The 14052-nt window shown below is 51.5% G+C and overlaps 1 protein-coding gene across 6 annotated transcripts in view; it reads left to right on the forward strand.

Annotated features, from left to right (window-relative positions):
- NF2 (NF2, moesin-ezrin-radixin like (MERLIN) tumor suppressor) overlaps nt 1–14052 on the forward strand; it is a 46138-nt gene that overhangs the window by 23011 nt on the left and 9075 nt on the right. For all 6 annotated transcript variants that reach the window (XM_086856599.1, XM_086856601.1, XM_086856600.1 and 3 more), the window contains 7 exons: nt 63–137; nt 1631–1744; nt 4572–4694; nt 5067–5284; nt 5902–6007; nt 11035–11162; nt 13343–13502. In XM_086856599.1, the coding sequence (XP_086712725.1) occupies nt 63–137; nt 1631–1744; nt 4572–4694; nt 5067–5284; nt 5902–6007; nt 11035–11162; nt 13343–13502 (924 nt within the window). The remainder of the gene's footprint in view (nt 1–62; nt 138–1630; nt 1745–4571; nt 4695–5066; nt 5285–5901; nt 6008–11034; nt 11163–13342; nt 13503–14052) is intronic.

Consider the following 14052-nt stretch of genomic DNA (forward strand, 5'->3'; position numbering starts at 1 on the left):
GCGTTTTTATTAAATGCACCACTCTCTGATAACTCTCTCCCTCTTTATTTTTTCCTTTTCAGTTTACGATTAAGCCATTGGACAAAAAGATTGATGTTTTTAAATTCAATTCATCAAAGCTGCGTGTGAATAAGCTGGTAAGTGCACAGACAGTCTTTTTTTACTGCCTGCAGCAGTGGGTTCTGCAGAGAGTGTGAGACAACGAGCTTTTGGGGCTTTTCCTTTGAGAGGGAGCTGCTGCTGTGTGCTTGTGGTGGGGTGTAGATGTTACTGCTCACTGAAGGAGGGAAGGGGGAGACTCGAGACAAGCTGCTCCACAGAACCTCTTCCCTCCCCTGTTTTTCTGCTCCCTTTTGGAGCTCTTGTCTTTTCAGCTGACCTAAATAGTGGAAGCACTTGGTAAATACAACTCCCAGCTTTGCTCAGTTCCTCCTTCTTCCCATGTGGATCTTCCCCATTCTGCCCTGTGTTGTAGCTTTCCCTGTTTTGGAAGGCACCTTTACCAGAGTCCTGGCTTTTCCCCCTCTGTGGACACTCTCCTTGGGCAAGGATGGGCTGCATTGAGCTGTCCATGTTGGAGACCAGCTTTAGCTGATGCTCTGGATTTGGATCCGTTTTAGGTTGCACAGGGACCTTTGGTGTCCTGGTTGTTGGCTGTGCTTTGTGTTCCACAGGAAATGGGGCATCTTCGTTCCCTGCATCATCAGGTTCATAGTGCTGAAATCTTCAGAGAAGTCATTTGTGACCTGGGCTCTGGCTGCCCCTGGATCCCTGGAAGTGTTCCAGGCCAGGTTGGACAGGACTTGGAGCAGCCTGGGATAGTGGAAGCTGTCCCTGCCCATGGCAGGGGGTGGCACTGGATGATCTTGAAGGTCTCTTCCAACTCAAACCTCTCCATGACTCTGTGATTTTATGAAATGGAAGGAGCACATGTAAATCAGTCCTTTAGAAAAGAATCCAAATTTAGAGCCCTGCTTTTATTGCCAAAAAAATCTTTTCGCTCCTCTGTGTGCCCACCTTGTGCTAACCCTCCTCTAGCACTGCCACCTCCCTGGTCCTTACCAGAGAGAGAACCACACTGGGGCTCAAATCCCTTCAGCAAAGGTATCTGGAGATGCCCAAGCAAGTTTTTGATAAGCCTTCTGTTTGTCTGAGTGGAAAGTTTTCCACTTTTTTTTTTTTTCCTTTTTTTTTTTTCTTTTAATTTATTTTTTAATCTCAGTGCCTTAAACATACACTGGGGAGAAGGTGCAAGTTCATCTTGAGCCTAAAGAAAGGGGGCAATGAGAAGCAGGGAACTGGGCAGAGCTGTAGAAATTTTTATTTCATTATTTGGCCTCTTGCCTCTTTAGGGTGGGTGTAAAACAACACCCGTGCTGTGCTGGAGGCACAGAAAATTGGTCTCTGCAATGAGCTGCTATACCCAGGAGCTGGTGTTTGGTGTGGGACCTGGCTCCCTGCCCCTCCTACAGCTGTGAGAGCTCGCAGGGTTGGAGCTCAGTGGGTGGAAGCACTAACAAGCACCAAATCAAAGCAATTCTAGTGTTTTTGTGTGTCAAGAATACAAACCACCTCACTGCCATCACGCGTACAGCTGTTTCTCTCTGCTCTTCACCCCTGACTGGAACAGATTCTTCAGCTGTGCATTGGGAACCACGACCTCTTCATGAGGAGGAGGAAGGCAGACTCGTTGGAGGTGCAGCAGATGAAAGCACAGGCCAGGGAGGAGAAGGCCAGGAAGCAGGTGAGCCGCATGTCTCATAAGCAGTGAGCCAAAATCAGAAATGCAGATGGGCTTGGGAAGGACAGGTCTCTGGAAAGATATCAGAGCAGCTTTGAGGGAAGGTCCAGCTGAACATTTTTTAGTAGCCTGCTCCCAGCTCTCCAGTCATCTAGCTTGGCTCTGCAGGTTGGTGGCAGCCTGAGTGCAGCCCCCAATTTGGGAACAAAACTGAGAGGACAGGAGTGAAGAGCTGCCCTGGGTGTCTGCAAGTGCGTGGCAAGATGTGTGGTGGGATGGTTGATAAACCAGGGGCTGTGAGGGGGAGCTGTGCTCTGCCATAGCTCTTTGCCTCATTTCTAATTGCAGGGTGATGGAATGCACGCTGACATTCCTGGCTCTGCAGCCTGGAATGCTAATTCCACGCTGGCCTCTCTCCGTGCCGTGGGTCAGCCCGGGCGGCCGGCACGGCGCGGCGGAGGCGGCGGCGTGGAGCCCACGAGCAGAGATCAGCAAATTGAATTGTATGAATCATTGTTTTCTGCTCGTAGACCTTTTCTACTCACTGAAACCCACACAGCTAATCTGAGCACTGGTGCTTGGAATATAAATGGCCCTTTGGCAGGGAAGCCACTAGAGAGAAGCAGGAGAAGCCAGAACAGTTGCTGCACCCAGCAGGGGCTTGTGCTCGTGGGTCTGGGTGTTTCTGGGTTTGAGTGTGGCCACAGAGGTGTTTGTGTGGGGTGGAGGTGCTCAGCTGGCCTGGAAATGGGACATGGTTTGTCCTTCAGGCACCTCTCTCAGTCATTGTGTGGTGCTGAGGTGCTCAGCTGCACTGTAGGTAGGACATGACTTGTTCTTCAGGCCCCTCTTGGTGTTTGTGTGACACTGAGGTGCTCAGCTGACAGGGAAATGGGATGTGACTTGTGCTTCATGCACCTCCCAAGGTGCTTGTGTGGTATTGAGGTGCTCAGCTGGGCTGGAGGTGGGATGTGATTTGTCCTTCAGGCACCCCCTGAAGCAGTTTAACCTCATGGAGTGGCAGGAGGGGTCTGGACTTGAGTCACCACAAGCTCCACTGGGGAAGAGGGAGGGACTTTGTGCTTCCCACAGGGGTTCCTCTGGTCAGTAAGGAGTTGGCACTATAGAACCAATTAGATTAGAAAAGCACTCTGAGGCCTCCAACCATCATCCCTCCACCACCGTGTTCACTGAGCCATGTCCTTAGTGGAGCAGAAGGTCCTTGGAAGGAGCAGCACGGTGTCCGAGTGCTGACAGCCTCAGGCATTGGAATGGGCTGCCCAGGGAAATGGTGAAATCACCATCCCTGCAAGAGTCCAAAAGTGGATGTGGCACTTGAGGATATGGTTTTGTGGTGTTCACAGTGGTGCTGGGATAATGGTTGGTCTTGGGCTTAGAGGGCTTTTCCAACCTTAGCGATTCTAAGTTTTACAATCTGTGAGTTTTTGATGTGTTTGGATAACCCCACATCCAAGGTCCTGTGCTTATTTGAGCTGCTGGAAGAGGTGAGGGCTCTGGGAGGGAGCAGTGACTTACAGCTTCACGTGAGCTCGCAAATCCAGAGCACTTGGGCTCCATGGGAAAGGTCAGGCTCCTGTGTGGGCTGGCTGCCCTGTCCTGAGTGAGCCACGTTGCTGTCTGCTCTGCTCCCTGCTTCCTCCCCAGCATCCACAGTCATTAACTGGTATCAGATGGTCCTTTTAGATCAGGAATTCTTGTTAATGGAAGTCCTGAGCGGGATACAGATCATAAAGATAATTAATGAGGGGAACCTTTAATAGAAGGAAGCAGAACGGTTGGAACAGTGGGCGTCCCACTTTCAGAGCACAGCTGGTGTCCAAGGAGCGGAGAAATGTGGCTTGTCTCACTTCCTTCCCTTATTAAACCCAGCAGGTCTCCTGTCCTGGCTGCAGCGTGGATATTTATAATGCCCCATCCCTGTGGGATTGGAGGGATTAAACTCAGTGTGTTAATTAGCCCAATGGCTCCCTTGGGCTCTTGGCTAGTGAAGAGGCAGTCCCTGGGCACAACAACCCTCCCAGCATCTGGGAAGAGCTGGCAGATTCTGGTGGCTTGGATCTTCCCCTCCTGGAGAAGCGTTGCTGTTCTCTGCAAACAGAGAGGGTTTGTTGTATCCAGGAATTGCAAGAGCTGGTTGCACTCTGTGTGACCTCCCTCTGAACTAATGGAAGTGAAGGTTCCAGGATGCTGGGTTGGATATCTGATCAAAACGAGCAGCTATCCTTGTCCTTCAGCCTCCTGCCACGTGCTGCAGTGTTTGGGGGATGCCCTCAGACTGTCCTTAAGCCCAGTCCTGCTGTAAGAAATTCCAGAGAGTTAAGATGGAGATCTTGAGACCCACTTGTCCTGGTCTGCCCTGTGACTCAGCCTAGGAGAGCACTGTCTGGGGACATCATCCTGCAGGCAACTCCTGTGGCCATGCTGTGAGTGACAGCCTGAGCAGAGGATGGCAATTGTCTCAGGACTGGCACTTCTCAAGGGAACATCAAACAGCCTGCCCAGGACAGTGGTGGAACCACCATCCCTGGAAGGGTTAAAAGAATGTGGATGTGGCACTTGGGGACATGGGTTAGGGGTGGCCTTGGCTGTGCTGGGGGAACAGTTGGACTTGATGATCTCGGAGGTCTTTTCCAACCTAAGTGATCCCATGATTCTGTTCTTTGATTGTGTCACCCCAGCCCAGGGATGTTCTGTCACTAAGCAGAGAGGAGGCAGCAGTGCTCTGACCTCACCTGCAGCTCTTTCTCATCCATGGAGAACCTGCCTTATGTGTGTTTTTGTCCTCGCTTTCCCCAATCCCTTTTCCCAGATGGAACGACAGTGCCTGGCACGAGAGAAGCAAATGAGAGAAGAGGCTGAGAGGACCAGGGATGAGCTGGAGAGGAGGCTGATGCAGCTGAAGGAGGAGGCAACGATGGCCAACGAGGCTCTGGTAGGTCCCTGGGAGGCCGTTTCCCGAGCACCGCAGCTGCTCCTCACTCTTTCCACTGCGGAAGCGTTTTTGGAAGCGCTCTATGACTGCCCTAAGACTGCTCCCAAAGTGCTGCCAGTGGCCAGTGAGCAGCAGGCTGGATGGAGCTATTTCATCCTGCTGGGCTGCTTGGGAGGAACACAAAGAGGATGATTTGGGACAGAGCCTGGGCACATCCCAGCTTTGGCGGCAGACAGCTGCAGGCTTTCACGGAAGGGAGGGATTCTATGGAGCATGTCGGAGCGAGCAGCTTGGGGCCCTGCTCCAGGGGCTGTGGGCACATTGGGGGAGGCATTGGCTGTGCTTAATGGCTTTGTGTCCCGGAATTGTCAGATGAGGTCGGAGGAGACGGCGGATTTGCTGGCAGAGAAGGCGCAGATCACAGAGGAGGAGGCCAAGCTCCTGGCTCAGAAGGCGGCCGAGGCCGAGCAGGAGATGCAGCGCATCAAGGCCACGGCCATCCGGACCGAGGAGGAGAAGAGGCTGATGGAGCAGAAGGTGCTGGAGGCAGAGATGTTGGCACTGAAAATGGCCGAGGAGTCGGAGAGGAGGTCAGAGGGTACAACCTTGCAGCTGCTTCTGCTCTGCTTCCCACCCCTTTCAAGTTATCCCTCTGAGTTATCCTCCCTCATCTTCCCACCTGTGTCCAACAGCAAATGACCCTTTGGCTCAGCTGGTTTCCCTCTCCAAAAGCCAGCTCTGCTTTTGGGTGCTTTGTGCAACCCTCCCCTGCATTCCCTGAAGTATTTAACACCGTTAATAACACTTGGGGGTTGTTCTTCCTCTGGATGGTAGATCTGCATTCCCTGTTCCCTCCTTACTTCTCTACTTACCTCTCAATTGTTCAGTTCTCCTTTCCAGCCATGAGTTCTGTTCCAGGTTAGCCTTGAACAGAGACTTTGCTCCTTGTTAAAACTGGTGTTTTCACCCTCCTGATACCCGAGCCCTGGTCCCACAGTGAATGTGGCAGCAAGCAAGTAAAAGATCAGCCTTGTTTCCTTCCAGCTGATTACCCCTCTCTGTGTGAGAGCCTGCTGGGTATCAGCCCTTCTGCTCAGATGAACTCACCCTTCTCCATCTCTTCTTGCCTGTTCCACACTGTGATCCTGCTTCTCCATCCTCTCCTTCCTTCTGGCTGCAGTCTGATATTTGCTGTTGGTCTTTGCAGGGCAAAGGAGGCTGATCAGCTCAAGCAGGACCTGCAGGAGGCTCGCGAGTCGGAACGCAGGGCGAAGCAGAAGCTCTTGGAGATCACTAGCAAGTCTTCCTACACAGTAAGAGAGATCTGTGTTGTAATTCCCAGTTCCCTGCCCTCCTGTGTAGCCTGAAGCAGCCTCCTTCTCCATCCCAGCCATGGAAGGGGGCTGAGCTGTCTCATTGCTGCTCAGAAATCCTGAGCAGTGCTGAGCAGAGCTTGCCCTTTTCATCCCTGCATCTCATCCAGCAGAACTTCACTATGCTCTTTTTTTTTTTTTTCCACCCACCTCTTGCTACGAGAGCAAAGGAGCTGCTGGTGAAATTAAAGCAGCAAATTTTAAACCAATTTAGCAGCCATGTCAGAGCCACTTTGCCAGCACGTGTGGAGTGCAGAAGCTTAGCAATAACCTTTAAAATAGGGTTAAAGATGTCATTTTTCTTGTTAGGTGGGATAAACACTGTTCAGAACCTGTAAATTCATTCTTTGGGCATAAACTGGGCCTTTATGTGCTGGAAAAAAGCTTACTTGAAGGGAGATTATTCCATAATTGTCCATTAAGAGGATTTCACACCTTCCTCTGAAGCATCTGGTCCTGGTTCCTGCTGGACACTGAAAAGCCAGACTAGATGACCACTGCTCTGTCTTGCCTGGCAGATCTTTTCCTGTGCTTCCCTAATTGTGCCTGCAAACCCCATCAGGTGCCCCTATCCCTGCAGCTCACACCTGTTCCTTCCTGGCCTGGGGGAAGGGGAAGAGCATCAGGAATAGGCTTGATGTGGGAGTTATGGACATGCCAGCACCGAGGTTTGAATTTGTACCTGCAGGCTCCTTCCCCCTTTCTCTGGAAACTTTATAGGAGCAGATTGGAGGGGGGTTGAGATGAAGCAACTTTTCATCCCGATTCCCTGGAGTTCACTGCAAGAATATTTGGAAGCTCTTAAAAATAACAGTGATGGAAAATAATCAGGTGCTCTCAGTTCTGGGACACTCAGTCAAGTGAGTGCTGGATAAAGCCCAGCTTTGGAGTGCTCCTTCTTTTACAAGTCACTAGAATTCTGGGATGCACCAGCTCCTTAATTCTGGCCTTAACTTGTGTGCAGGGAGACATGTGTCCTCACTGGAACTCTACTGCGTGGCTACAGCAGCCAGTGTGGAATTTGGGCAGCTCTTCCACATCCATATTCCCTCGTGTTGCCATGTCCATCCTTAGTGAAAGCAGCAGAGCCCCAGCTCGAAGCCCTTGTACTGAAATCCCTGTGCAGGGGAGCAGCTGGGTGGTTGTGCTCTCTGTTCCTGAGGAATGAGAGCTTCATTAGGGGAATGTTGTGGAATTGTGTGGAGCTCTGCTCCACCCCTCCAGCTGCATCTGCATGGAGGCAGAGCTGCCACTTCCAGGCACGTGGGGCTGTGTCCTCTGCCTTCCCCAAACAGCCCTGGCCTTCTGAACACAGTTACCAGTTCCTGGTGGGAAGGGAAATGCTTTTTTCCTCCCCATTTCGGTGGCAGGGTCCCCTCAGGCAGCTGCTGCTCCTCCTGCCCTTCTCCCTGCCCTGGGATGAGGGCTGTGCTGCACAGACATGGTCACACCATGGAGGCTGCTGTTTCCCAAGGTCAGGAGGAGGCTGGTGTGACTGGAATGTTCATGTCCAGGTGAAAACACTTTGCTGGGCTCTTCCATCCTCTGTTACACTTCCATGGATTGCCAGCACATGGGAAAAAAAACCCTGAAAGCTGTTTTTGGGAGACTTGAGTTCCTCAGCTCTGATGAAAGGTGCAGGATTCCAGCTTTTCTCTTCCTGAATGAGGGTGTAACATTGGGCTTGTTCTTTTCCATGGTCCCAGACTTGTGCTGTGTTGTCGCCTGACACTGGGAGCTCAGCAGGACATCACAAGGGCAAGAGAGGAAAGAGGGAGTGGATGGATGTAGAATCATTTAGGTTGAAAAAGTCCCTTAAGAGATGGAGTCCAGTCTCTGACCTAACTCTGTGCTGCAGAAAAGGCAAAAGAAACAGTTAAATACATATATTTTTCAACTTTCCAGTCTCCAGTCCTGGTTCTTTAAAGATTATTTCATTGTCTTTTTAGTCCTTGAAGCCCAGGCTGCTTTTATGATGTCACTGCTAGAGAAGTGAGATGTGGATCTGAGTCTCAGGCTGTCAGGGCTTGGAGAACAACTCATTCCTTACGGACCTGTCCGCAGCTCTTTGCCTCCCTCAGTGCCCTTCAGGTGCCAGATAAAGTCAATCACCTCCTCTCTGATCCTGTGGGAGCTGTAAGTGACTGGTTTGGGCTTGCCCAAATTCCTGAGCAGCAAAATAAAGGCAGTGGCAGCACCAGGAGGAGTTTTCTCTGCAGGGGAAACCTCCTGACCTGCTCTGTCCTCCCTCCGGGTCCCTCTGTCTCTCTCTGTATTCCAGAGGGATCCAAGGGATGACTGCTGCCAGCCTGGTGCTTGCCTCTGTTAACGGCAGGAAATTGCTGTGATGCAGGAACAGGGCTGTGCAGTTTGTTCCAGGTGAGGAAGCACATATGGAAAAAGCTCCCTGTCCCTTTTATCACCCCGTGGCCCTGGATTAGAAATAACAGCAGCTGCTGCAAGAGCTGCCCAGGATTACTGCAAATGGCAGGGAATGTGCAACAGGAATTCTGCCCCTCTGCCCTCCTCAGGTGAGACCCCACCTGCAGAGCTGCCTCCAGATCTGGGATCCCAGCACAGGAAGGATCTGGAGCTGCTGGAGGGAGCCCCTCTGCTCTGGAGCCAGGCTGGGAGAGCTGGGGGTGCTCACCTGGAGAGGAGAAGCTCCAGGGACACCTCAGAGCCCCTTCCAGGGCCTAAAGGGGCTCCAGGAGAGCTGGAGAGGGACTGGGGACAAGGGATGGAGGGACAGGACACAGAGAATGGCTCCCACTGCCAGAGGGCAGGGATGGATGGGATATTGGGCAGGAATTGTTCCCTGTGAGTGTGGGCAGGCCCTGGCACAGGGTGCCCAGAGCAGCTGGGGCTGCCCCTGGATCCCTGGCAGTGCCCAAGGCCAGGCTGGACATTGGGGCTGGAGCAGCCTGGGACAGTGGGAGGTGTCCCTGCCATGGCAGGGGTGGCACTGGATGAGCTTTAAGGTCCCTTCCCACCCAAACATTCCATGATTCTGTTAAATGCTTTGCTCCAGATACCAAGCCCATGCCTTTGAGAGCCCTGTACCTTCTCACTCTTTGCTTTTTCCATACTTTTCCTCACTCCTGCTGCTCTCTGACTTCTCCACCGATTTTTCCCTTGCTCCATGGCAGAGCAGTGCCGAGGCATGAGAAGGAAGTAGTGGCTGTAGCAACCCTGATAAATTGGCTCAGGCCTTAATGGCTGCAGCAACTGGAATTCCTGCTCAAGTGTTACTGCTGCTGTTGGGAGTTTTTAAAAACAAAACCCAACAAAGCTTGTTCTGAAAAAAAACAAGCTAAAGGTTGTTTGAAGGCCAGCAGGCTGGCTTGGAGGGATGGGAGAACCTCACATGGGAAGGGCTTTGGGAATGCCTTTGTGCCTTACAGGGAAGGGACTTGAATGTCAATGGGATGCAAGTATTTAAATCAGTTAAGTGCTTTGGCAGACCTCTCCCCTTTCCTTCGAGACTGGAATTTAGGTACTGAGCTGTCCCTTCCAGCGCCTGCTCCAGAATTAATGCAGCTTTGTTCCGTGCTGGCAGCAAAGGGGGAGGAAGGAGTTGGGTTTCCTTGTCGTGTGGGTCTTAACTCACCTGGAAGGCTCCAGCCAGGCCAGGTGCAGTTTGAGGTACCCCTTGTTTATGCATGTACGAGGTGTTTGTGTTCCAGCTTCGCCGGTCGATGAAATGTTGTCCCTCTCAGATTTGTCCGAGCTGGGAAGGAGCCCTGGCTGTTTGTGAATTCCAGGCTGGTGGTGAGGGAAGAGGCAGGTTATTGTGCAGAGTAAATCTGTCAACCCGGTGTTTGCAGGTCTTGCTGAAGAGGAGCTAACTGAAAACAGTGCCTGGAGTATCCCAAATAGGAGAAATGAGGGAAAGAAAGAGCCAGTGGAAGCTCAAACTCTTGTTGGTTAGATCAGGTACCCAGCAGTGCATTTCTAGATTTGGGCACGTTGTTTTCCTTACAGGAATCCTTTAAAGCAAGAAGGGATTCCTGTAAGGAAATCCAGCATCCAGGAGGGAGGTGGGGGGTTTTTGGGATGCTGGGCTGGATTTCTCATATCCCAGAGCAGGGCTGGCAGCAGTTGTGACTCAGCCCCATCTGATGCCGCTGTGGCACCCTTGACGTGTGCCCTGTTTGCCACCTCATCCCGTGTGCTGCAGGAGTAGAGCCATGACTCCAGCAGGCTTTTCCTCTCCTCCTAATGAGCCCATTTGTTAGAGGTGTGACAGAATTTTTGACTGAGAGGAAGAAGGGTCATTTTTTAGGAGAAGATAACATCTGAGGGCCTGGCGGTGTGTGTCACTGGGGGATAGCAAAGCATTTTGCAGGAGGCAGAAAGTCCCAAATCCTTGCTCAGGTGTTTCAGGAGTCATTTGCTGTGTTATCTCCATTTCCAGCTGAATCTAGAAGTGGTTTCTAAACCTTTGGAGCTGTAAATTACTGAGGAGATAATATACCAGTGCATCTCCATGGACCTTGCTGGAATGGCATCCCTGGGGTCACATTGGTCTTTACTCAGGCTTTGGGGAGCTGTGGAATGCAGCACTCTGCTGTCACACGGGGTCTTACATTGTCCCTGCTCACAGCTTGAACTTTATAAACCTGATTGAATGTTAAATAGCGGAGAGATGGCTCCCAAAAGGCAGCTTCTGTCCAACTTAAAGGGACACAGCAGTGATAAAGCCTTGATTTTACCAAGTTTTGTCAATAGGTTTTGAAGGTAGGTGTTGTTTTGTCTCCTCTTTAGGGCTGCAAAGAGTCCTGGAGGAGCAATGGCTTTGAATTGAGGAGCAAATTGTGAATGGAGGAAGGGGGTCTCCAGGCTGATCTGGTGCTCAGGACTCTGGTCTCAAGTGTTGCTCTGATTTTATGTCAGCATTGCAGAACATTCGCTGTAGTGACACTTGCGTGGCTCAGAGTGATTAATTTGTACTCTCTCTTCGGCAGTCCATGAACTCGAGTACCACAGCACTGCCCACTGACCTGCCAAGCTTCAACCTCATCAGCGAGAGCCTCTCCTTCGACTTCAAGGATACAGACATGAAGAGGCTGTCCATGGAAATCGAGAAGGAGAAGTACGTGGCACGCGTCCAGTCCGGGCTGGGCTGGGATTTGTGCTGGACATGAGCCAGGTGTGGCCAGGAAGGCCAAGGGCAGCGGGGCTGTGGCAGCCCTGGGGTGGCAGCAGGAGCAGGGCAGGGCCCGTCCCCTGTGACTCACCTCAAATCTGGGGGTCACTTTTGGGACCCTCCTGACAAGAGAGACCTGCAGGGGCTGCAGCGTGTCCAGGGCAGGGAACGGAGCTGGGGAAGGGGCTGGAGCCCCAGGAGCGGCTGAGGGAGCTGGGAAAGGGGCTCAGCCTGGAGCAAAGGAGGCCCAGGGGGCCCTTGTGGCTCTGCACAACTCCCTGCCAGGAGGGGACAGCCGGGGAGGGTCGGGCTCTGCTCCCAGGGAACAGGGACAGGAGGAGAGGGAACGGCCTCAGGCTGGGCCAGGGGAGGCTCAGGGTTGATACCAGAGAACATTCATGGAAAGAGCTGTCCAGCCCTGGCACAGCTGCCCAGGGCAAGGTGGGTTCCCATCCCTGAAGGGGTTTAGCAGCCCTGTGGATGTGGCACTTGGGGACATTGGGGTAGTGGTGGCCTTGGCAGTGCTGGGCAATGGCTGGACTTGGTAACCTCAGAAGGCTTTTCCAAACTGAACAATTCTGTGCTTGTCCTGGCTGAGCCTTTCCCTGGTGGGATCTGGTGTCACAGACCTGTCCCTGCCACCTGCTCACAGGTGAGCTCAGGGCCCTGCTCCAAGGAGTTCCTCTCTCTGTGGGATTCCTGGCTCCTGCTCAGGCTGGAATTGCCCACGGTGTTGGAAAGAGTTAACAGCAGGCTGAGTGCTGGAGGCCTGAGCTGGAGGTGTCCAGGGAATGTGCTGATAGCCAGGGTGTGTTAAGGTCCTGCACTAGGGCTTTAACCCCTTTTCCTTGGAATTTGTGTCACGTTCCTGGATAAAAAAGTGTTTGCCAGCAAGTTTGGATGTGATTATGAGCTTTGATCTTGTGTTTTCCTGAGGGTGTAAGTGTAGCCATTGAAATTACCAATTGAGCAGAAATCAAAGCAGATCAGATTTTAATCTCTGTAGTAAAGATGTGCTTTGTTCATCGATTGGGTCATAGATCAAAGCCACAATGGCTCTGTCGTCCAAAACTTCCCCAGGCTGGAGTGACACACCCCTGGATCCCAGAGGGTGCTTTGGTTTGCCTCTGCTCGGTGCCCTATCCCATCTATGAAATCACAGACCTAGAGACAGGAGATTAAGAACTTTTAAAAACTTTCCCCAAAGCCAGAAGGAAGAAGATAGAAGCTGAAAATAACAGGATAATTCCCGGTTCTGTACCCAGGTTGCTATCTAGGTCATCCTGCTCTCCTGAGCAGGGAGAGCTGCCTCTGCCAAATGCTGAAAGCAATAGGATGCTTTTCCTGTCTTCTCTGGGGCTGTTCTCTTTCTATCTCGGGTGCTGGGATAAACCTCTACAAATTTTGGCACTGGAAAGGATTCCTATTACCCTGCTGGCCCTCTGACCTGCCTCAGGGGGTTAATCACAGGTACAAAACTCATGGGGTGATTTTTCCAGTTGATTTTTCATTGTGGAAGGCAGTTCAGGATGAGTCCTGGGAATAGCTGGCTTTGGGGGTTGGTTTTTTCCTTCTTTCTTTTTTTTGGGGGGAGGGGGGGAGACTTTCTTCCAGGGATGCTCTGTGTCTACAAGATACCCGATATTTTGGGGACAGCACTTGCTCCCACACAGTTTACCAGCTAAATCCCTCTAAAACGTGACAAGTCAGTACATCAGGGTCCTTCCTCATGGAAAAAATTGTGTATTTGGGTTGTGGAGCAGGTTTGGGAAGGGGTGCAGGGGTGTAGAGCTCTCCTGAGTAGCTGCTTAAACCACTGTGTGGTGTAAACGTCTTTCAGCTTCACTTGCAAATTGGGAGACTTAAAATACCACCCAGCTTGGGTTTAATTTTGTATAATAATGTAACTTACACTTTTATTGCTGGGTTGGCTGTTTGGGCCCCCTTCAATAAGGAACAAATGATTACTCTGAGTAGCTCACTGTGTGCTATAAACTGATACTATCAGTTCCACATGCTAAAAATAATGAAGAAGAGCTGTTTCTGTTATAATTCTGTTATCAGGTGTCACATCAGCACATGCAGCTGGTCAGTGCTAACCCTGGGCTGTTCTGTGTGTGTGTTAGGGTGGAGTACATGGAGAAGAGCAAGCACCTGCAGGAGCAGCTCAACGAACTGAAGACAGAAATTGAGGCCCTGAAGCTCAAGGAGAGAGAGACAGCTCTGGATATTTTGCACAATGAGAACTCCAGCCGGGGAAACAGCAAGCACAACACTATTAAAAAGGTATCAGAGGGTCCCAGTTTGTATCTCCCTTGATGAAACTCTTTAAAAAGCACCCTAAAGTCTCCCTGCTTTTGGTAATAAAATTGTTGGATCTAGGCTTTCTTCCCCAGCTGCTTAGCTTTGGTCAGAGAATTCCAGCTTTTGGTGGACCTGGTGTCCTTTCCCAGCCTGGTCTCTCCAGTGCTGTGGGAAGGGATGTGAAGGTCTCCAGGGCTGAAGGTCTTGCTGAACCTTAGAAACTGTACAAGGATGTTGTTGGAGGGACTCTGCATCCCTAGTGAACAGGAAAAGCCCTCCCTGCCTATTGCAGCCGTTCCCTGCGAGCACTGAGCTTGGCTGGTGAATAATGAGGGCAGAAATACTCCTGGCTTGGGAGCTCTCGGTGGAAAAAGCCAAAAGCTCTTGCTCTCTTTTAATCTCTCTAGAGAAACCCGTAGTGCAGCTTCAGTCACTAACAGCAAAGCCTTTGCTGGCAGGGGGTGTGAGACCTCTGCTCCCTGGAGCCGCCTGCCTCCTGAAATGGGGCTGACACGAGGAACTTCACCCAAAA

The sequence above is a fragment of the Cyanistes caeruleus genome, chromosome 18 (genome assembly GCF_971803275.1).
Source record: "Cyanistes caeruleus chromosome 18, bCyaCae1.hap1.1, whole genome shotgun sequence".
Classification (NCBI taxonomy): Eukaryota; Metazoa; Chordata; class Aves; order Passeriformes; family Paridae; genus Cyanistes; species Cyanistes caeruleus.